This window comes from Herpailurus yagouaroundi, unplaced genomic scaffold, assembly GCF_014898765.1.
Source record: "Herpailurus yagouaroundi ecotype Mexico unplaced genomic scaffold, PumYag 206, whole genome shotgun sequence".
Classification (NCBI taxonomy): Eukaryota; Metazoa; Chordata; class Mammalia; order Carnivora; family Felidae; genus Herpailurus; species Herpailurus yagouaroundi.
This window is the reverse complement of record NW_024412437.1, coordinates 2,784,732-2,808,640: the sequence shown is the minus strand read 5'-3', so window position 1 is coordinate 2,808,640 and position 23,909 is coordinate 2,784,732. Positions and strand designations below refer to the sequence as shown.

Sequence of the window (23,909 nt, the reverse complement as noted above, 5' to 3'; positions counted from 1 at the left end):
CATAATTCTGCCAGAACATAGCAGTGTTCCATTTTCTGTAAAGAGGAAATTACTTTTGGTGATCACTAAGCCCAGATCCAATCTAGAGAGAGAACTGTGCAATGGTTACCCCAAACCATCCATGGCATCCCCTCTGCCTTCCTCTACTGCTGAGCCTAGACAGCTAGGACACTCCATTCCTCAGCCTCCTCTGCTAAATAGCCAATTCTGCCCAATGAGGTATAGGAAGAGGTACCTCAGAAGGGCTTCTGTACTCAATAGAACACAAACAAAGCCTCACCAGAAGAAAGCCCTTCTTGCTCCTCTGGCTTCCTCCTTCACCTGGCTGGAATGAGCTCGTGGTAAGTAAAACTGCAGCTGCCATCTCATAATCAAGAGGTAATGGACATCAAGAAGGAAACCAACATGCTCTATGGCGCAGAGGAGGTGAGACCTGGGTCCCTGACGGTACTACAGAGTCCTTGCAAGTCCTAGACCACCTACCTCTGGGCCTCTTTCTCTACCTGTTTAAGCCACGGTTAGTTCAGTAAGCTGTTACTTGCATTCATACCTGACCCCAATGGCTATTATCCCCAATTATCTATACAGGGAAATAATGATATGCGCATCAGATGGTCATTCTAAGATCAAATGAGAATACGTGCAAGCTGTTTAGGGAAATAACTGAGCAATGAGTGCTCAATTAACGTTAGCTTCTATTACTACGTCTACTGAGAGATGTTACTTGGCTAATACACACTTTCAAAAACAAACACAAATTTTAAAAACACCCTCCAGTTCTTCATATTTGATGACTTCAATGACCTTATAAATGAGACAAACAGTAGGTTAAATAAAAAAGTATAAATCTAAGGGATTGATGACAGATTTATGGGTACAGTTCTCAAATACAATTCCTCTGTATTTTATTTATATAGCCCATTCTACTCATCAACTGCTTTAGTGTAAACAAATGCTTCATGTCAGATAAGAAACCATCAATGTCAGTCCCTTCTACAGTTTCTGGTCATGAATGAAGAAGGTCCATGAGTCCAACAAGTTGTCTTTTATTACACCACCTGCTCAATAAAGGGAAGAGGACTTACAATACACATGCAAATTATCTCTGATTTTCACAGTTTAAAGGAAGACAGTCTGTTCAAGTTTATTCTGAATAAAAAATATTTAATCCCTGAACTAAACTAATCCAATGTCCTTTTCCCCCTGGTCTAATGCATTGTTACATTTACTTCAGAGACCACATGCTCAAGAATAATTTCTCAACTTCATTTATCTATATTCCACCTTATCCCAGAAAAGATTTTAAAAGCATTTTTTTTCCTATGTTTATTTATTTTTGGAACAGAGAGAGACAGAGCATGAACGGGGGAGGGGCAGAGAGAGAGGGAGACACAGAATCGGAAACAGGCTCCAGGCTCCGAGCCATCAGCCCAGAGCCCGACGCGGGGCTCGAACTCACGGACTGCGAGATCGTGACCTGGCTGAAGTCGGACGCTTAACCGACTGCGCCACCCAGGCGCCCCCCAGAAAAGATTTTAAATGGCTAATGGCTTCTGGGTATGTTCCTACCCTCAGTTACCGTTTAGTTACTATTTAAATTACAGTGGTATGGGGGCAGGGGGGGCGCCTGGGTGGCTCAGTCGGTTAAACGTCTAACTCTTGATCTCCACTCAGGTCATGATCTCAGGGTTGTGGGATCCAGCCCTGCATCAGGCTCCATGCTAAGCATGGAGCCTGCTGAAGATTCATATTCTCTGTCTCTCTCTCTCTCTCTCTCTCTCTCTCTCTCTCCCCCCACCACCCCACTTGTGCGATGTATCTCTATCCTCTATCTCTCCCCCTAAAGGTTAAAAAAAAAAAAAAAAAAGTCTAGAGAGCAAGTTTTGTGTTATGTAACTTTTACAATTTTTTTTTTTTAATTTGTAAGAAATTAAGCATAGGGCCAATTAAACAAACTTCAAGGCGATTCAATCCAGCTAGGACATGGGGGTTTAGAGGGAGAAAGGAGGTGTCAAGTAGAAAAAATAAAAGAAATCTGAAGCTACTGTTGGAAAACCCTGCCAATGGAACCACATAAAGGGTTGGTGTTCAGCTGCGCAAACTATCAACATAACAAGGAGATGCCTTCAGAGATTTGTAAGCAGTGAAACGAAATGATTATTTTAGCAAACTAACTGGAAGAAACGTGTGGGCTGGACCAGAGAGAACGGAAACACAGCCAGCAGGACAGAAGACCGACTAGAAGGCTACTGACATAGTCCAGCTCTAAATTATACACTGACTGTAAGAATGGATGGAGGGGGAAGGGTAGAGAAAAGATGAATCAAATGGGAATTGAGAAGACTGGATTTTTACAATTAGTAGATCACTGATTGCTTTCAGGAGAGTGAGGAAGGGAAAAACAGAGATTACAGGGTAAGTATATAAGAATAGCAGAAACATAAACGACTCCTGCTTGAGAATTTTGGCAGTGAAAAAAAAAAGAATGGAAAAGGGATAGTGAAGGTAAGCAAAACAAGGGAGAAATAATTTTGTGTGTGTGTTGTGAGGCATGGTGTGCTTTGTTCTCTTTTTAGAATCAAAAGAAATGGAACGTGAGGGGAAGAGATATATGCCACTTCTAGGCCTGGCCCATAAAAATGTCCCACATGATCCTGTGCTCATTCTTTCCCTGCCTGTCAGCTGGACGTCAACATGCAGGGTGAAACCTTGGAAACCACGTACTGAAGACACCAGATCCTCCATCAGTGATGGAACCGGGCTGCCCAACCATGACTGGAGTGACATGAGTAGTAAATAAATACACTTCTATTGCGGAGAGCCACTGAGATTAAAAAAGAAAGAAAAGGAAAAGAAAGGTAGAATGAATAGGGCATCAGCAGGGGCCAGGAGGATAAAAATCCAAGGAAAAGGACGAAGAGAAAGATGCACTCATGCGTCTGTCACTGTTCGTATGGAAACAAATTAGAACTATCACTATAAAGATATTTATGAAGGGGCACCCAGGTGGCTCAGTTGGTTAAGCATCCAACTCTTGATTTTGGCTCAGGTCATGATCTCACGGTTCATGAGTTTGAGTCGTGCATCGGGCTCCACGCTAATGGTGCAGAGCCTGCTTGAGATTCTCTCTCTACCTCTCTCTTGCTCCTTTAGTTCTTTCTCTCTCTCTCTCTCTCTCTCAAGTAAATAAAAAGATACTCGTGAAGATGCACCAAAGTGAATTTAAGCAGGAAAATATTTATACAACCATTAACCTGAGAGCAGTTTCAGAAATATTATCTTCTGTGATACTTTCTCCATTTTCTTAAATTATAAAAAGGCCTCCTATATGAAAAAATGATTTTAAATTAACTGCTTGAACCACTTTTTAAAAAGTCCTAATTTTCCTATTCAACTTCTACTCAAAAATATTCCTGAATTGCTTGGCATTCTGTCAAATTAAGGTTGTTGAGAAAAACGATAGAACTCATTTAGACACTGAGAAAAAGTGAAGAAAATACATGACCAATCCCAAATGTTCCCTTCTAAGGGCTCTTTTACTCTCCTTTCTCAACTAGAACACGGTGCCTGGAGATTATAGCAAATTCTCTTATAAAACTATATTGACATTATTTGATACAGATGTTCAACATAAGATTAACATAACTTCCTTTAAGGAGGCATCTCCTTTTTTATACCTGTTGGGACTCCAAGGTATGGTTGGAGTCATAGTGATGTCTGGAAACAAAACCCCATTGTCCTTGATCCTGTCTAGTGCATAATGCATTTCACAGAGGGGTAATCGATTTAATTGAAACTGAAGTTCAACCTGAAACACAAAATAAAATTAAAAAAAAAAAACAAAAAAACACATTAACACAAACAAACAACCATTAACACAAACATCAATACTTGCACCTTGTTTGCTAGAAAACTTTGTGGAGATAACCTTTAAAGGGAAGCCAAGTTTAGAGATTCTTTTAAATGTAATGAGACTTTAATAAATTATTATGGCTAATATTTGCTTTACTATGCACTTTACATAAATGATCTCATTTAGTAGTACCAATGATGTATATATCATTATTAACCTCATTTTAACCTCTAAAGTGAAGTGCTTGTGAATTACTTCATATCTAAATAAAGGTTATCTGATTCCACCATATTCCTATTAATAACATATTTGATAAAATCAGTAGAACATATGTGAAATATCAGCTTTCAAGTGATAAAAACCAAGCATAGGACACTATCAATTTACTACAAATAAATAACATTCACCAAATTTTATGTTTTAAAAGAAAAAGGGGGTGCTTGAGTGGCTCAGTCAGTTGAGCATCCAACCTCGGCTCAGGTCGTGATCTCATGGTTCATGCCGCATTGGGCTCCATGCTGACAACTCAGAGCCTGGAGCCTGCTTCGGATTCTGTGTCTCCTCCTCTCTCTGCCCCTCCCCTGCTTGCGCTCTCTCTCTGTCTCTCATAAATAAGTAAATGTAAAAAAAAAAAAAAAAAAAAAAAAAAATTAAATAAATAAAAAGGAAAAGGAAAGAAAGGAAGAAAATTTTAAAAAAGAGGGGCGCCCGGGTGGCTCAGGCGGTTAAGCATCAGACTCTTCACCTCAGCTCAGGTCCTGATATCAAACTCTTGAGTTCAAGCCCCGTGTTGGGTTCCACACTAGGCATGGAGCCTACTTACATAAAAAAATAAATGAACAAATGAATGAGTGAATGATTAGCTTTCTGGTTAACTAGGGCAGAGTGAAAACATGTTCACCAAAAAAACCATACAGAGAAGAGAATATGAACCACCTCAGGTGAGAAGTGTCCCTGGATGTAGCTTAGCTTCCTTTAATTTGTTCTTCTGCTGATTTAAAATTCCAGGGTTGCCTGGCTGGCTTAGTTGGTAGAGCGTGTAACTCTTGATCTCGGGGGTTGTGAGTTCGAGCCCCACACTGGGTGTAGAGATTACTTAAAAATAAAATATCCAGGGGCGCCTGGGTGGCGCAGTCGGTTAAGCGTCCGACTTCAACCAGGTCACGATCTCACGGTCCGTGAGTTCGAGCCCCGCGTCGGGCTCTGGGCTGGTGGCTCGGAGCCTGGAGCCTGTTTCCGATTCTGTGTCTCCCTCTCTCTCTGCCCCTCGCCCGTTCATGCTCTGTCTCTCTCTGTCTCAAAAATAAATAAACGTTGGAAAAAAAAAAATTAAAAAAAATAAAATATCCATTAAAAAAAAAAAGAAATACATAAAATACAATTCAGGGCGCCTGGGTGGCTCAGTCGATTAAGCGTCCAACACTTGATTTCCACACAGGCCACGATCTCACAGTTCATAAGCTGAAGCCCCACGTTGGGCTACACGATGACAGTGTGAAGCTTGCTTGGGATTCTCTCTCTCTCTCTCTCTCTCTTTCTCTCTCTCTCTCTCTGTCTCTCTCTCTCAAAATAAATAAACTTAGGGGCGCCTGGGTGGCGCAGTCGGTTGAGCGTCCAACTTCAGCCAGGTCGCGATCTCGCGGTCCGTGAGTTCGAGCCCCGCGTCGGGCTCTGGGCTGATGGCTCAGAGCCTGGAGCCTGTTTCTGATTCTGTGTCTCCCTCTCTCTCTGCCCCTCCCCCGCTCATGCTCTGTCTCTCTCTGTCCCAAAAATAAACGTTGAAAAAAAAAAATTTTTTTTAAATAAATAAATAAACAAACTTAAAAAAACATATAAAATAAAACAAAACTCTAATCAGAAAGTTTGGCCTTGTATAAGACTGGAACTTAGATAAAGACAACTGGTTTTAAGGTCCAATTCTCCACCAGCCACTATAACACTTCAAAGTCAACTGCACTTCTCATGACGGCAGAGGAATGAAAACAAGGACACTAAGACAACCACAGTTAAGTTGCCCCACATCGAAACACACCTGTGTGTCATAATCAGGCCGAAGATTAAGTTCTTCACAGCATTCCCTGGATATCCTTAAAAATATATATTCTTTTGTTTTCTCTTCAATAGTAGCTTCATAAACCTTCTCTTTGGTTCCCTGGGTCTGTACTAACTTCTCTTTAGGGACTGGTAATAAATAAACAGCATTGACTTTGGTCATCACCAGCCGTCCAGCCAAAGTATCTTCAGAAAGTGTTTCAGTAAGCTTAAAGCGACCAAAAAGTTGTCCATTCTGAGCATACTTTGCGCCTCCAGAAACTCCCGTAAGCATGAAGCTTGCTAGAATTTGCAATTGCACTTTAAGGTTGAACCTAAAGCATAAGTAGAAAAGGAGTTTGAATATTTTATATATCAAAAACATAAAAACTAAAAGAGTAGAATAAATCAAATTTAAACATACAAAAACATAAAACTTCATCATTATCAATTCCACTCCATCAAGCTACAAATTATATACATATACTACTTATCTGCCTTTAATCCGTGCTGGAAACAAAACTTTAAGCGAATAAACTCTCACCCAAGTTACATAAAGACACGTACTTAGTTGAATACGAACATTCTTAACACCTGAACACTTAAGATAAAGCTAACTATATTTTAATAAAATGAAGTATTTTATATTAATATGAAAATCTGCTTAAACATACCATAGGGACCACTGAAACTAAAATCACCTAAAGCCAGTAAGAAATGTGCTATGTGGAAACTACAATGGACTTTTTTTCTTTCAGTGCTATTAACAAATACAATCCAGAAGAAACTTTCTGTTCGTGACCACATTGAGACAGTTGTCAGGCAGGAATTATGGGAGGAGAGGGTAAAGCCTAGCTTATTACACAACGGCGAGCACACTCGCTTGCACTCCCACGTGTGCACGTGAGCGTGAGAGAGAATATGTGTGTCAAATAAGGCAGGGAATCAAGATCTACATGGTCAAGAAACAATTGAAAGAAAGATCTGAACTGACAGCTTCCTCCCTTGCCATTTTGAAACGGTGCTGTGAGAGAGAAGACAAAGCAGCAAAAGAGGGAAGGACATTTTCTACTTATTCTTAGGAAAGTTTAAAATACGTGAATAAAAAAATTGTTCTAAAATCTATACATCCATTTTTGGAAAAAGCTACTTTTTAATGGTACTGCTGAACTGTTTTCTTTTCAAATCTTCTTTTGAATACATGATGCCGAGAACGTCTTATAAATTCTTAAGGAAAAAAGGAAAAAGAAACTTTTTAAAAATATTGAACATCTCCTTAATGGAAACATCTGCTTACAATATTAGGAAAACAAATCTAATTAAAACACTGTATTAAAAATTTGAATAGTGGGCCGCCTGACTGGCTCAGTCACTTAACGTCTGACTTTGGCTCAGATCATGATCTCCCGGTTCGTGGGTTCGGGGCCCCGCCTCAGGCTCTGTGCCGACAGCTCAGAGCCCGGAGCCTGCTTTGGATTCTTTCTCTCCCTCTCTCTCTCTGCCCCTCCCCCACTCATGTTCTGTCTCTCAAAAATGAATTAATTAAAAAATTATTTTAAAAATTTGAATATCCATTTACATACTTTAAAGTTCCAAAGTATAAGGGAAGAGAAATATTGTTAGAGAAACCTTTAAGAAAAATAACACATATGAATAGCTATTTGTGCATGTAATAAATAACAGGAGTTTACAAGTTCCAATAGTAATTTAAAAATAAAAAACATAACGGGAGGCTGGCTGGCTCAGTCAATTAACGTCCGACTTCGGCTCAGGTCATGATCTCACAGTCCGTGAGTTCCAGCCCCGTGTCGGGCTCTGTGCTGACAGCTAGGAGCCTGGAGTCTGCTTCAAATTCTATGTCTCCCTCTCTCTCTGCTCCTCCCCTGCTCATGCTCTCTCTCTCCTTCAAAAGTAAATAAAAACATTAAAAAAAATTTTTTTTTAAATAGAACACATAAGACTACACAAACATACGTAACTACATACTAAAGTTAGTATTCAAAAATGTGGCTTTATATGAATAACAAATGAATTCTAGCAGAATTTGCCATGTGCATGTGTGGAATTATTAAAAATTACATTATATTTTTCTCATTCTCTACACATATTTCACTAGATGCAAACTAGAAAAGTAGGGTGATAACTTAAAGAAATAGTTTGTATGTTAACTAGTTACATTTGGCTCCTTAAAGAGTAGAACGTGCACTAAGATTCACATAAAAATCAGTCCTAAAATAAAAATAAAAGTATACTACACTCTCTAGTTTACATAAAATCTATGTTCACCTGTCCTTTTTTTCTTTTTATTAACAAAACAGGTTAATATAACAACCATAATATAATACGGCAGACTGGGAAAGTATCCTTAACAGAACCCAGAAAACAGTGCGTGTTTGTTCCTCCTTACCTTTTTTTAAATCGGCTCTCTGGAAAATAAAAGTACTAAGAAATATAGCTCTTCCCACAGAAGGTACATCATATGTTCAATTTTTTTTAATGTTTGTTTATTTTTGAGAGAGAGAGACAGACAGACAGAGCATGAGCAGTGGAGGGGCAGAGAGAGGGAGACAGAATCTGAAGCAGGCTCCAAGCTCTGAGCTTTCAGCACAGAGCCCAACGTGGGACTCGAACTCACGAACCGTGAGATCATGACCTGAGCGAAGCCAGATGCTCAACCCACTAGCCACCCAGGCGCCTCCCTGTTCTATTTTAAAGCATATGTCTCTCTAAAACGACATAGACTTTCTAGTAGAAGTTACAGCTAGTAAGATTTAATTTTCCAAAAAATTAACAGGCTAGGGGCACCTGGGTGGCTCAATTGGTTAAGCTTCCGACTTCGCCTCAGGTCATGATCTCAGGGTTCATGAGTTTGAGCCCCGCATCATAGTCTCTGCTGTCAGCATGGAGCCCGATTCGGATCCTCTGTCCCCCTCTCTCTGCCCTTCCCCCACTTGTGCCCACTCTCTCAAAAAAAACAAAAACAAAAAACATTTAAAAATAAAATTAAATAAAATATCAAAAATGGGTTTTATTATTTTAATAAAATGTATTTTGATGAAGTTACGATAGTAAGCTTAGGTATTTAAAGTAACGTATTTTTAAGATTGAATAATTCAGAAACACCTTAAAAACAAAATATATCCTACAATTTAAAAAGATATTTCTTAATAAAAAGAAAACCCATCTTGCCATTAATGCTTGCCACATTTTGAAATCCGCCTTAAAGCTTACACACTTCCTCGCCTTTTGGGAAATGGCAGAATAGCAGGCATGCAAATTTTGACCAATTTCACATCATACCTAGCTACAAGAAATACGGCTCGATCAACCTTAGCAACAGTTCTCTCTCTTGAAAAGAAACAGCTGAAAAGAACAGTTCTCTCTCTTTAAAAGAATTTCAGTGCTATACAGAGAATTTCACTTTACACGATTTCTGACTAAATGAATGATAACAAAAATCAACCAAGGTAATAAGCCAATACCTGGGTTTGCTGAGGCGAGCCCAACAGGTGCCTCGCCTCATCCATCTGAACGATGAAATGTGCGTCCACATACCAGGCCTGTCGTGCCAGCTGCCAGCACTGAGAAGCCACAACAACCTGATCAGGCTGGGCCCGCACACACTTTAATGGGCACAATTACGTTAGCCAAAGCCAATTTCTTTTGAAAATGTTTATCTAAGAATCAAGTGGATTCCACTTCAAGGTAGAATCATAACTTAATGAATGCATATCAACACGGAGCTGAAGACAAGAGAAATACTTTGTTTTTAATCTCGCAGGAACTCAGAAGCATTTTCCAAAACTTAACTGAAATGAAGTATTATCCTTACCACCTCCACACAACTCACTCTAAAACTTAACATTAAAAGAAATCTTAATTTCTGGCCTGCTTTGAAAAACCATCCCTTTCTTTAAAGTAAAGAAAATAAAAAGATAAACTTGATTACTACATCCAAACGCAAGCCAAAATATATCCTGTCTAATTTTGAGAGGCTTCATTCAATCCTTTTTCAAGGAAGGAATGTTAAGGCGACCATGTCAAAGTATAGTCCAATCTTTACAATTAAAATGTACACTATCGGTGTGAAGTCCCTCGACACTGCTTTCGTGATTAGCACTATTCTGCTTATACTGTCAAAGTTCGCAAACGACCAATATATTCTCGGGGACGTTAGGAAATATTCTATCCATCATGTGCTAGGTCTGACTACATCTAAAGAGGCGCGTTCCTGTGCATACCGAATACATTATTACCATCAATACACATCCAGGGTATTTAGAGGGAGTCTATTTACCCAAACCATTGTGTTCTGGCTTTAAGGGGAGTCTCAATTCACAATAAAACATTCTTCACCATTCTAATGGTGACTTGGGTTTGCTTTGATGACTGGTACTGATTGAACCGACAAGTAAAATGACCCAATCAGACACACTAGAGCATGGCCCAAGGATCAAATCCAACCTTCAACCTGTTTTCTGGATAGTCCTTGACTAAGAACGATTTACAAGAACAAAACAGAGAAGCTATGCAACAAAGACTGTATGAAGTCCACAAAGCCTTTAATATTTACTTGCTGGCCCTTTACAGAAAAAGTGTGCTGATAACCTATGCTACAACAGAGTTTAGTAGCTGCATACAGACCTCCCCCAAATCCATTTTTTAAATGTATCTGTCATGTTATTTGTGCTTAAAGAATTATCAAAATGTGAATTAAATTCAAGGCAACATGAAAACATAAATAAATGTTACGTTTAAAGGGGAAAGAAGGAAAAAACAGAAAATAAGCTTTCGGAAGCACCATATACAAAACTTTCTCAAAGATTCTTGAAAATCCTTCACTTATGTCTGTTATGTGGCCCTTGTCCATCTGCTTACAGATACCCGCTGAGAACTCCATCTACTAGTAGGATTTGCTTCTTTGTATGTGTACCACTGCTATGCTGTACTTCACAAAATTTTACAAGCCTGTCAAATTCAGAAGTGTAATTTACCAGCCTTCACATCCAGGGTTACCTGTGGGTGAGAGAATCACTGAAAATTTTCCAGAATTCTCTGACGCGGTAACTATCTACTTGTCACATTAGACGTGTAGCAATAAATTCTCATCTCTGTCTTTAAGATCTTTCAAACTCTTGTGCAGTTAGCATATGTAACACATAAAAAGTGATCCTACAGACTTACATTCAGGTTGTAAACATCACTATCTGAGTCAATAACTATTTTAAAGATCTAATTTTTAAGACTAAAAAAAAAGAGAGAAAGCTCAGATGTTCCTATAAAAAGACTACTGTATACAGTCTTACCGTGGTCTTACCACGTTGTCTACATTCTGTCTTAACTACAATCTTTCTTGTCATACCTGACAGCGATTTTACACCTTGATCATCAAGAGCTGCAACTGACATCATTCTAGCTTCCTTCCCATTTCTTTGCTTTTTTCTTAGTATAGTAGTAATAGGAGGTCATGGCACAACATTTCAAAAATAGAGAGAACCACATCAGAACATAAAACTCACTTGTAATTTCACCAGCCAGAACACTGTGCTTTAACTCTTCAGTATTTTTATATACAAATATATTCATATATGTGTGTGTACATACAAAATCAGAACTGCAGTGGCTGCTTTCGTAACTAACATATCTTCCCCTTTATATTGTATCATGAGCATATTTACTGACTCAAAAATTCTTCGAGAACATAATTTCAATACAGTAGTCCCCCCCTTATCTCCAGCACATATGTCCCAAGCCCCCTAGCAACTGCTTGAAGCCATGAATAGTGCCAAACCCTACACACACACTGTTTTTCCCTACACATACACACCTATGATAAAATTTTATATGTTCACAGAGTAAAAGATTAACAATAGCTAATAATGTAACAGTTACAACAATATACTGTAATAAAAGCTATGTGCATGGGGTATCTCCCTCAAAATATCTGATTGTACTGCACTCATGCTTCTTGTGATGATGTGAGATGATCAAAGGCCTAGGTGATGACATGAAGTGAGTGAGGTGAAGTGAAATGAAGTGAGCTGACATAAGCATAGTGTCGCAGCATTAGGCTATCACTGACCTGATGATGTATCTCAAGCAGGATCATCAACTGGACCACAGCTGACCACAGTAAGTGAAACCTCAGAAAGTGAACCGCGGACAAGGGAGAACTACTGCAGTTTCGGATCATATGGCTATTAATTTACTTAACGTGCTCTTCACTACTCTTGAAAGACATTTGTTTACAAGCATCTTTAATTTAAGAATCTCCTATTCTTTCTTCAGGATGATTCCTCATAATTACTACACCAAAAGGATCAAACCTTCTAAAGACCTTTAAAACAAACTGCCAAAAAACAGATCTACCCTATGACCCAGCAACAGCACTGCTAGGAATTTACCCAAGGGATACAGGAGTACTGATGCATAAGGGCACTTGTACCCCAATGTTTATAGCAGCACTCTCAACAATAGCCAAATTATGGAAAGAGCCTAAATGTCCATCAACTGATGAATGGATAAAGAAATTGTGGTTTACATACACAATGGAGCACTACGTGGCAATGACAAAGAATGAAATAGGGCCTTTTATAGCAACGTGGATGGAACTGGAGAGTGTTATGCTAAGTGAAATAAGTCATAGAGAGAAAGACAGATACCATATGTTTTCACTCTTATGTGGATCCTGAGAAACTTAACAGAAACCCATGGGGGAGGGGAAGGAAAAAAAAAATGGTTAGAGAGGGAGGGAGCCAAAACATAAGAGACTTAAAAACTGAGAACAAACTGAGGGTTGATGGGGGGGTGGGAGGAAGGAAGAGGGTGGGTGATGGGCATTGAGGAGGGCACCTTTTGGGATGAGCACTGGGTGTTGTATGAAAATCAATCTGACAATAAACTTCATATTGAAATTAAAAAATAATAAAATAAAATAAAAACAAACTGCCAAATAAGTAACTTTCCTCCAGAAATATACCAACTTAGTTTGCCACCAGTGTTCATTTCATGTTGCAGATATTTTCAAGCCTCTCTTCTATGGGTTTTAGAAGCCTTTGCAAGGTGCTCTCAGAGTGAACTTTCAGCCACTTAGTTTCTTGATCAGAATCTGACCTCCACAATTTTGTAGGGTTTATTCTTTTATCTAATCAAATTTCCATTAAAAAAAAATTATTTTTAATGTAATAATCCACAAGTTTATTGGTCTTTAGTTATAAGTTCTGATATAATGTATATGGAATGATTTTTAAACCTGAATATTAAACAAATAATTTTTTCTGAATTTCTAATATGGTACTCCAAAATAGTCTCTTAAGATTCTGGTAAGCTTCTAAACTCTATTTCATCCCGGGGCACCTGGGTGGCTCAGTCGGTTGAGCAACTGACTCTTGATTTCCACTCGGGTGGTGATCCCAGGGTCATGGGATCAAGCCCCACATCATGCTCCACGCTGAGTGTGGAACCTGCTTGAGATTCTCTCTCTTTATCCCTGTGCCCCTCTCCCTCATTCATGCATTCTCTCTCTCTCTCTAAAATAAAATTAACGGGGGCCTGGGCTCAGTCAGTTGAGAGTCCGACTTCAGCTCAGATCATGATCTCATAATTTGTGGGTTCAAGCCCCATACTGGGCAGGGCTCTGTGCTGACAGCTCAGAGCCTGGCACCTCCTTCGGATTCAGTATCTTCCCCTCCTTCTCTGCCCCTCCCCTGCTCATGCTCTATCTCTCAAAAATGAATAAGTGTTAAAAAAAAATTCTTTTAATACAAAATAAGCTATTCCATCCCAAACTTTATGATTTTATCAAGTGTTCTTTACTAAGGAAAGGGAATCTATGACCATGTAAATAACATATATGCATAGCAATAATGTGAATATACATGTTACAAGCCACTGTCCTTGTTATTTAATAAGTGACTATTTCATTAGAACTGTATATAGACAGTCAGTGAAAGTCTTGTAAGAGGGACACCTGGGTGGCCCAGTTGATTAAGCAACCTACTCTTGATTTCAGCTCAGGTCATGATTTCATGTTTCATCAGTTCGACCCCCGCATCGAGGTCTGTGCTGACAGTGCGGAGCCGGCTTGGGATCCTCTGTCTCCCTATCTCTCTGCCATCCCCCACTCATACCTGCTCTCTCAAAAATAAATAAAGATTAAAAAAAAGAAGAAAAAAAGTCTTGTAAGAGCCCATCAATGGCCATGATTTAAAGTCTATTTTTCTTTTATGTTTATTTATTTATTGGGGGAGGGGAAGACAGAGAGAGAGGTAGAGAGGGAATCCCAAGCAGGTTCCATGCTCCATATGAAGCCCAATCGTGCAAGGCTCGATCCCAGGAACCGTGAGATCACACCCTGAGCCAATATCAAGAGTTGGATGCTTAATCAACTGAGCCACCCAGGCACCCCAGCCATGATTTAAAGTCTTAAGAGTAACAAAAAATACACTCTGACTTTGTAAACTTTACATGCATGTAATTTGAAATTAGATCTGTTCCAAAAGTCAGATCATATTTAATCTATAAATAGAGTAACACAAGGTATCTTTAAGTTATTACTTTTCCTTTTCTAAATATATACCTTAGTAAGGGTTCAGTATCTATTAATAATTAATGTTAAGGTACCAATAAGGCAGCCCGGAAAAAAAATAGATTGGTTAGGCTATATTCAAAGGGAAAACTGCTTACAAAAATATACTCATGTATCATAACTGTGGTTCACTGTTTAAAGCTTGTTCCCATTTCATCTAAAAAGTGGAATGCTACTACCAAACATACCAACCATTTCATTAATATCTGCCTTCATTCAAACTTTAATTTCTAGGATTACTTTCCTATAATGATTCAAATAAGCTTTGGGATTTATGCTTGGACTTAACTTGTAGCATATGGATAAAACGCAAAATATGTTAAAGCTTTTGTAAGTGGCTATAGAGGTATTTCATTATTATCAAATAGTTTCCCTGAAGATTTAAATCATTTCATTCTTAAAATTGCATTCCAAGATATGTAGTAGTCTCTTTCAGTTTCTGTACATGTATTCAACCAATATTTACTGAATGCTCGCTCTGACTACCATTCGCAGAAACCTCCGGTACAGCAGGGACCACATGTTTACACACCTAGTACGTGGCAGAGTCTTATGGAAATGAAATACATACTAAACACTAGGGATGCCGAGATGAACAGGACACGGCACAGAAAGACAGCTACTGAATAACAATCTTTACTACCTGTCTTCACTTTGGCAAACCTCCATTTTCATTTAAGAATGAAAAATACCACTGAAAGGGGAGTTTGTTTTAAAAAAAAAAAAAAAAAGTATTCCTAAGGTAACTTACTTGCTGACTTCTTTATACTGGGCTATCTCCTCAATATAAAGAAGGTCATGCAGCCGTGACTGATAGTTGGTCTTGGTCAATGATTTGTCTAAAACCGACTGGGTAAACAGCTGGTCAGCAGAGAGAGGAATTTGGTATCTGATAAGAAGGCTCTTCTCCAAATCAGTAGTTTCATTAGGTTCAAAATCTATAATAGTCTTAGAAGAAGAATCCCAACGCTTAGCTGTGGTTACTAGCTGTTGTTTTGCATGCATCAGGTATTCAAGATCTAAATGGAAACAAAAAACACGTTTATAAAGAGCACAACATTAAAATTCTCAAATACATTACACATTTTGGTAGGAGCATTTTATATGCTTGAGCTAACAATTCTTAAAAACAATCCAAAAACCCATCTAACAAAGAATTTTTCCCGTATGAGAAATCTGTTGTCTAGGTTAACAAAAGAACATAAATAGGAACGCATGTAAAAGAAAAAAAAAATGCCTCCTTTTTAACACCAGGCTAAGACATACCAGAAATAATTATTAACATTTTAAAATGCAGATTAACATTTAGAACTTAACTCTTTAGTCCAAAGAAATCTGAACTGCAAGAATACAATAAATTCCTCATAAGATAAAATCTATTGGATGATAAACACTTTTCTCCTCCTACTAACAATACCTGCCCATTATAGAAAAAAGACGATCAGAACACTATGAAAGGTTAATCTTTTCGCATGTGGTGAAGCACAGTGAAACTCTCTGAAAGTCAATTTATGACAAACAAAAATCTTTTAGAAAATACTCATGTAAAAACACTGCGAATTCCTCGTTAAAATGTGATACAATGTGCCATTCAAATGCCCTATCAGAAAAATCCAGTTCAGCCTCAGTTAAATTATACTGTAAGTAGGGCACAATGTCAAAATAAATGACTGTTCAAGTTCTGACATCTTTGAAAAAAAAAAAGGTAGGACAGTACCAGCACAGGGTGAAATATATCGGAACATGAATTCTTTTTTTTTTTTTTTTAATTTTTTTTTAATGTTTATTTATTTCTGAGACAGAGAGAGACAGAGTGTAAGTGGGGGAGGAGCAGAGAGAGACGGAGACACAGGGTCAGAAGCAGGCTCCAGGCTCCGAGCTGTCAACACAGAGTCCGACGTGGGGCTCGAAATCACGAACCGTGAGATCATGACCTGAGCCAAAGTCGGTCACTCAACCAACTGAGCCACCCAGGCGCCCCCAGAACATGAATTCTGAGTGCTGGGTAGGCTTGCTCTATTTGCAGGGCATACTACTTTTCTATTGGGTGGAGCATACATAGACCTATAAATATGAAACTTAACCAAAAGGTGGGGGGGGGGGGGGAGTTGCTTGACTGACTCATTAGGCTGATATCCAGTTTTAATGTAATGTAACTGAAAAAATGGCTTCACAACTCAGGTTACAATTTGGGGAAGAAATAATAAAAAGTTTAAACAGAGATGAGTTAAGTGTCCAAAGTACAAAAATAAGTTACCCTGTACTATCTTTACAATGAGAGAACAATGCATAATTGCCATGTAATGCTTAGTGAGAGATTTGCCTACATTTAAATGTTACATATAAATTATAAACACCTAAGTATAGTCATCCAAAAGACATTCTCAATACTAGAAAATAGTTTATTCTAATGTCTTATTAAAGATTCAAATGCAAAGGCCCTAATTTAAACGTTTTGAAAAATTAAAAAAGGAAAGGCCCTAATTTCTTGCCTTTGCTCCTTGAAAAGGTATTTTTACATGGCCAGTTCTACTATTTCTCCAATGGAGAAACAAATACACCTATAATCATCAAGGTATAAGGCTGGTCTGCATTCTTATAATACTCCGGATTAGGCAGGGATGGACTGGCTTCGAATAGCTTCGAAAGGATAAGTTTCATAAAGTAAAGTAACCAGATTTTCTGCCTCAATTATCCTAAATTGGGCCGTGCCTTTTCATTCATTAAATCATAGCTACAAAAAATATTTAAATTACACACACTCCAACATTTCTAAAGCAGATTATACCATCACTAGAAGTCAGATGACAAACATTATCAAAATAACAAGGATGTACATAATTTTTTCTCTTAATTCAAAAGTCAAGAGAAACAGTAATAGTATAGTGACAAACCAAATAACCAACTCTTTAAAAATAAAAAAAAACTAGGGGCACCTGGGTGGCTGAGTCGGTTAAGCGTCCAACTTTGGCTCAGGTCATGATCTCACACCTCGTGAGTTCGAGCCCTGCATTGGGCTCTGTGCTGACAGCTCAGAGCCTGGAGCCTGCTTCGGATTCTGTGTCTCCCTCGCTCTCTGCCCCACCCCCACTCACACTCGGTCTCTCTCTCTCTCAAAAATAAACATGAAAAGAAATGAAAATGAAAAAAAAAAGTCTACATAATATCAAAGAATCTCTGTAATATATAATAAAAGGATGTCTCTTCTTTGGAAGTAGGAGAGTTATATTTCATAGTTTTATTTAAATAAGAAATTCAATCAGACTATGCCTAGATCAATATTATGTTCACATTCTTTAAAAAGTCACTAATTGGGGCATCTGGATGCTCAGTCAGTTGAGCGCCTGACTCTTGAACCCGGCTCAGGTCAGGGTCCCAGGGTTGTGGGATCGAGCCCCACGACGGGCTCGGTGCTGAGCATGGAGTCTGCTTGTGCATTCTCTTCCTCTCTCTCTCCCCTTCTCCCCTGCTCGTGCACTCTCACTCTCCCTTTAAAATAAAAATAAACAGTCACTAATTCTTCCCAACCAATATTTATGTAACTGGGATAGTAAGAAACCTGAAAACAATAGACCTTTCCATTTAAAAAGATTTTTGTTCACCTATTTAATGTGCAAAGCAAATTATACAGAAAGTCATTCTGGGAAAAGTGGCATGAGAAACAGTATTTGTTTTTCTCGTCTATATAGTGCCATGACTGCCACCCTGGTTTTATGAAATTATTAAAATTAGTGTCTTCAGCAGGTAGCACAATTTCCAAACAATGTTAAATTTTATTCCACTGTGGTTTCTTTAAATGACTATCAACACCGTACAGGAGGGGCATCTGGGTGGCTTAGTCGGTTCAGTGTCCAACTCTTTTTTTTTTTTTTTTAATTTTTTTCAACGTTTTTTTAATTTATTTTTGGGACAGAGAGAGACAGAGCATGAACGGGGGAGGGTCAGAGAGAGAGGGAGACACAGAATCGGAAACAGGCTCCAGGCTCTGAGCCATCAGCCCAGAGCCCGACGCGGGGCTCGAACCCACGGATCGCGAGATCGTGACCTGGCTGAAGTCGGACGCTTAACCCACTGCGCCACCCAGGCGCCCCAATCAGTGTCCAACTCTTGATTTCAGCTTAGGTCATGATCTCATGGTTTGTGGGTTCAAGTCTCATGTCAGGCTCCACCCTGACAGAGGGGAGCCTACTTGGGATTCTCTGTCTCCCTCTTTCTGCCCCTTCTCCACTCTCTCTCAAAATAAATAAACTTAAACGGGGGGGGGGGGGGGGGGACGTGGGGGGGGATGGGCTAAATGGAGGATGGACATTAAGGAAGGCACTTGTTGGGAGGCACACGGGCTGTTACATGTAAGTGATGCATCACTAAATTCTATTCCTGAAATCATTATTACACTATACGCTAACTAACTTGGATTTAAAGTAAAAAGCTAGGGGTGCCTGGGTGGCTCAGTCGGTTAAGTGTCCGACTTCAGCACATGATCTCACGGCTCGTGAGTTTGAGCCCTGAGTTGGGCTCTGTGCTAACAGCTTAGAACCAGGAGCCTGCTTCGGATTCTATGTCTCCCTCTCTCTCTCTCTCTCTCTCTCTCTCCTCTCAAAAATAAATAAACATTAAAAAAAATTAATTAAAACAGAAAAACTCAGGCTCAAACACAAAGAATAAACGAATGGTTTCCAGAGGGGAGCAGGGTGGGGGTAGGGGTGGGGGTGGGGGGGCGGATGAGTTATATAGGTGAAAGGGATTATGAGTACATGTATCATGATGAACAACTGAGCAAAGTATAGAATTGTTAAGGGGCGCCTAAGTGGCTCAGTTGGTTAAGCGTCTGACTCTTGATTTTGGTTCAGGTCATGACCTCACAGAGCATGTGAGTTCAAGCCCCGCATCAGGCTCTGCACTGACAGTGCGGAGCCTGCTTGGGATTCTCTCTCTCTCCCTCTATTTCTGCCCTTCCCCTGCTCGCTCGCTCTCTCTCTCAAAATAAATAAATATTAAAAAAAATAAAACAGGGGTGCCTGGGTGGCTCAGTCGGTTGGGCGTCTGACTTTGGCTCAGGTTTTGTGAGTTCCAACCCCCGCGTCAGGCTCTGTGTTGGCGGCTCAGAGCCTGGAGCCTGCTTCAGATTCTGTGTGTGTGTCTCTCTCTCCCCTTCCCCTTCTCACACTCTGTCTGTCTCTCTCTCTCTCAAAAATAAACATTAAAAAAAAATTTTTTTTAATAAGATAAAACAAAGAAACAAGAAACCACAGTACAGGAGAAGGGAGAGCTGGGGGAACAGAAAAAAGAAAACTTAAAAAAAAAAAAAAATCCATGTGTGCCAACACCAGAAAGTCTGCAAATTACTGATCTCAGTCGTCAACTCAGACATCAAAAATGAACCGTGGCCAGTGGCTACCGAGGACATATTTTGCCAAAACCACTTCTCTTTCCCTGCTTCATCTGAACTTGAGACAAGCGTCTGCTTCCAATCCTCTCTTACAATAAGCAGCTGATTAAGCCTATTCAAATTCCCACCTAATTTACAGTTGGCAGGTCTGCAGAGTCGCTGTTCAATGGAGGAGGGCGGGGAGGTCCCCGTGGGGACCTGACTACCACTGGGCCTCATCCCCCCCACCTTCCCCCAGCACATGTTAGCACCTGCTAACATCTAAACCACACACGTATGCTACTCGGGGCAGCTGAGCCACCTCGTCCCCGGTACGCACTTCTCTTCAACCTAGAATAGGCTAGAATGAAATACACTCCGGAAAGACTGGAAGTGAATAGGTTAGGATCAATACTCACAAAACCATACAGGGAGAGTTTATTAACCAACTCTTAGAATAACAAATCTCCAATCTGTCAAATCTGACAGAAACTGTAAACCTATAAATGTTACCCGGAGATGTGGTAGGCAGAAGTTATAAACATATTTTAAGAGAAATTCACAAGAAACAAATTAAAGGTCATTAGAATGCACCTAATTTCTTTAAGATAACGTAAGGGAAGAGCTGCTACTTCCTTCCACAGAGTTCAAGGTTGGAATAACTAGTCGGACACAAGATATGCTTCCCAACCTCCCTGGCCCTGTGACTGAGGACAGCGGTGGCCTCGGCGTTCAGCCACACGGTTACCAGTCTAACGAAGCATCCAAAGGGTTGGTTTGTTTGATGAAGAATATAATATGGCAGACTGGGAAAGTATCCTTAATAGAACCCAGAGAGCAGATTTAAAAAAAGGTAAGGAGGAACAAACATCCAGTGTTGTGCGTGTCTAGCAGAAGGGTGGACACAGCACCAGCACACGATACACGCATGCTACATGTGGAACATATTTACAACAGCTCCGTCTACCTAGAGTTGAAGAGAAGGAGATGAAACGAGCCTCAGTTCCGAAATCGGACACACCACACTCTTCCTGACGAAGCATTCTGGTCGGCGCCTTTACAAGTCTGGACTGCCCAAATTAACAATAAAATTACAAATCTGAAAGTAATCCTAAACCACCATTTCGGCTATTCATTTCAGTATCGTTCCCGTCCCCAAAACTGCCAACAGGGAAGCAAGATGAACATCTCTCAGTTTACCCATACTGTCGATCCCAATTTTCCACCTCTTAGAGAGGATAATAAAAAGTTAAAACGCGAAATAACAGCATAGGAATGCCTCACTACATGCTTCCATTCAATTATATTTTTTATTGACAAAGGCATTATTTTTAAAATCTATTTTTCTAGTACTTTTCTGATCACATAATATCAAATATTTTATATACCCTTAATTTACCAACAACCCTGGAATTTGGAGATAATGAAGTCACACGAAATTTTAATGTTAATGTTAACATACACTGCTAGACTCAAAGTAATGGATACTACCAAGTTTTCAAATTAAACACATAAGAAATAATTTTCAACATGTAACTTCCAGATACTCAGACTTCAGCTCAGGTCATGATCTCATGATCTCATGGTCTCATGGTCTCATGGTTCATGAGTTCAAGTCCCATATCTGGCCCGCTGCTGTCACAAAGTGCCCACTTCAGATCCTCTGTCCCTCTGCCACTCCCTCGCTCATGCTCACTCGCTCTCTCTCAAAAAGAAACATTAAAAAAAATTTTTTTTCATTAATCAAAGCTGTGGGGTAAAGTGTATAATGAATACAGTTTGTTTCCTAAGCAAAGGGCAACTCACTAATTTTGTTCTTTTGTAGATATCTTTTGCCACACATTTTTAAAAGGCACAACTCTTAGGGCGTCTGGGTGGTTCAGTCAGTTAAGTGTCCGACTTTGGCTCAGGTCATGACCTCACGGTTTGTGGGTTCGAGCCCCATGTCTGACTCTGTGCTGACAGCTGGGAGCCTGGAGCCTGCTTTGGATTCTGTCTCCCTCTCGCTCTACCCCTCCCCCACTCATTCTCATTCTCTCTCTCTCTCAAAAATAAACATTGTAAAAAAAGAGAAAGCAAGACCAGAGGCACATCTTTAACCCAAAATTTCTTAGTGCATACAGTGTCTCTTGTTGAACCTGAACCTCACCAACAAGGGAAAAGAATTGAAAACAGCGCAATTACTAAAGTTATACCTATTTCCTAACACTCTGCAGAACTGCCATATGACTACTAGAGGGAAAAAAATTCATTCATGGTCTGCAAATAGAAAAGGTTTGAATGCTTTACATATCATAAAAATATTTTTACATATCATAAAAATTGAATTTTCCCCCAGTTCAAACTGAATTAATTAAAGTAGAATTTTTAATTTGATCCTGAACAATAAAGTAGAAAAGCAAATGTCTGCTGTGTAACTTGATTTTAAGTTCCAAGGAGTAAAGCACTAATATAATTAAGTTCCCGGATCAAATCAGTTTGACAGACACTGAGCCTTTAATTACTGAGGTGCACTGTGAATCTCTAAGGGAAAAAAAAAGCATGCACCATTTCCAAACATATTTTCAGATGGGATTCTTTACCTATTATTAACATAACACCTATTCATTTCAGTAGAACACAGTCCAGCATGGTCCAAATATGTAACTTTATGGAAAAGAAATGTTATGTTGCCAGCATTAATTTCAGGACAAAAACTTGCTTAAACAATGAACAGCCAATCACATGGAAGAAGTGTTGAAGATATTTTCTATTCAAATTCTAGTTTCATACCATCACTACATTTCTTTGTGTGTGCAGAAACCAAATTATATTATGGTATCATTTATACTGTTATCAAAACTATACGGAAATATGATAAGGCTCAGATCTAATTCAACCGCCCAATTCCCAACCGCATTTGGCCAACTTAAATCTGAAAGGTTTTCTCCTAATTCTAGAATAAAGAAGATCAAATAGTGAACTGGCTGCGGCTGGGGGTAAAATCAGCCAGGATGTAACACTGTGTGTCCCCAATTTAACAAAGAAGTTCTCTTGCTCTCAGTGTCTCTGAATGTTATCCACACAATATGCCAGAAACAGATACAAGTAAGAAACTGACATTTTTACATTTTTATTTTTGAGAATCTTTTATAAAACTGTGATTTCACATAAATAAATCTTTTCCCCTCAATTTTTTTTTGCTGACAAACATCTGCTGTAATAATCAAAAACACTGACCAGCACTAAGACAGAAGCAGGAAACAAACACACTATTTACATCCTGCTTTCATTTCTCCAAAATTCTTTTGAGGTCCTGTACACAGTCACAATGAAACAAGCACAGTCATGCAATAAAAACTTAAGAACTTAACAAAAGCGTCAAGATATTGAATGACATCAATTTTACGAGTAGGGAAAATACCAAAGAACTAAAAATCAGCACAACAGGTCAGCTCATTTCAGTAATGGACCAAAAAAAAAAAAAAAAAAAAAAAGGTCAGCCAAACGGCACCTGGCTTGCCTAAACCTAGCTTTTAAGTTTTTCTGTTTATACTATTTCAAAATCTCCTATCACAAAATACATTTTATAATGGTCTCTTTTATATTTATTTTTCTTGTCCTTGAAAAATTTCACTATGTGAAATTGTCTTAATGTTTCCAAGTTAGTTCAAGAAAATGCTTAACTTTTATTATTTTCTACAACGTAACAGCTTAGAGGTAAAAACTTTATAAAGAAAAATAAGCAAAGATAACAAACTGCAAAGTGGTCAGCAAAAAGAAAAAGACATAAAGAACAAAGGGGGAAGGCATTTTATTAGTTCCAAATCAGAGGATATCCTTGACTGTATTAATTCCATCTACTATACCTCAATGAATACAAAATTCATTATATTTTCAAACTAGTATATTAGAAACTTAATAAATGAAACACTGGGGTGCCTGCCTGGATGGCTGAGTTGGTGAAGCATGTGACTCATCATCTTGGGGTTGTGAGTTCAATCCCCCCACACTGGGGGTAGAGTTTGCTAGGTAGGAAGGTAAGAAGGAAGGAAGGAAGGAAGGAAGGAAGGAAGGAAGGAAGGAAGGAA

The 23,909-nt window shown here is 39.1% G+C and overlaps 1 protein-coding gene across 5 annotated transcripts in view; it reads right to left on the bottom strand.

Moving 5' to 3' along the window:
• Nucleotides 1–23,909, bottom strand: part of HELZ (helicase with zinc finger) — a 156,137-nt gene that overhangs the window by 79,285 nt on the left and 52,943 nt on the right. For all 5 annotated transcript variants that reach the window (XM_040452156.1, XM_040452160.1, XM_040452158.1 and 2 more), the window contains 3 exons: nt 15,223–15,490; nt 5,886–6,219; nt 3,678–3,808 (listed from right to left, as the gene is read on the bottom strand). In XM_040452156.1, the coding sequence (XP_040308090.1) occupies nt 3,678–3,808; nt 5,886–6,219; nt 15,223–15,490 (733 nt within the window). The remainder of the gene's footprint in view (nt 1–3,677; nt 3,809–5,885; nt 6,220–15,222; nt 15,491–23,909) is intronic.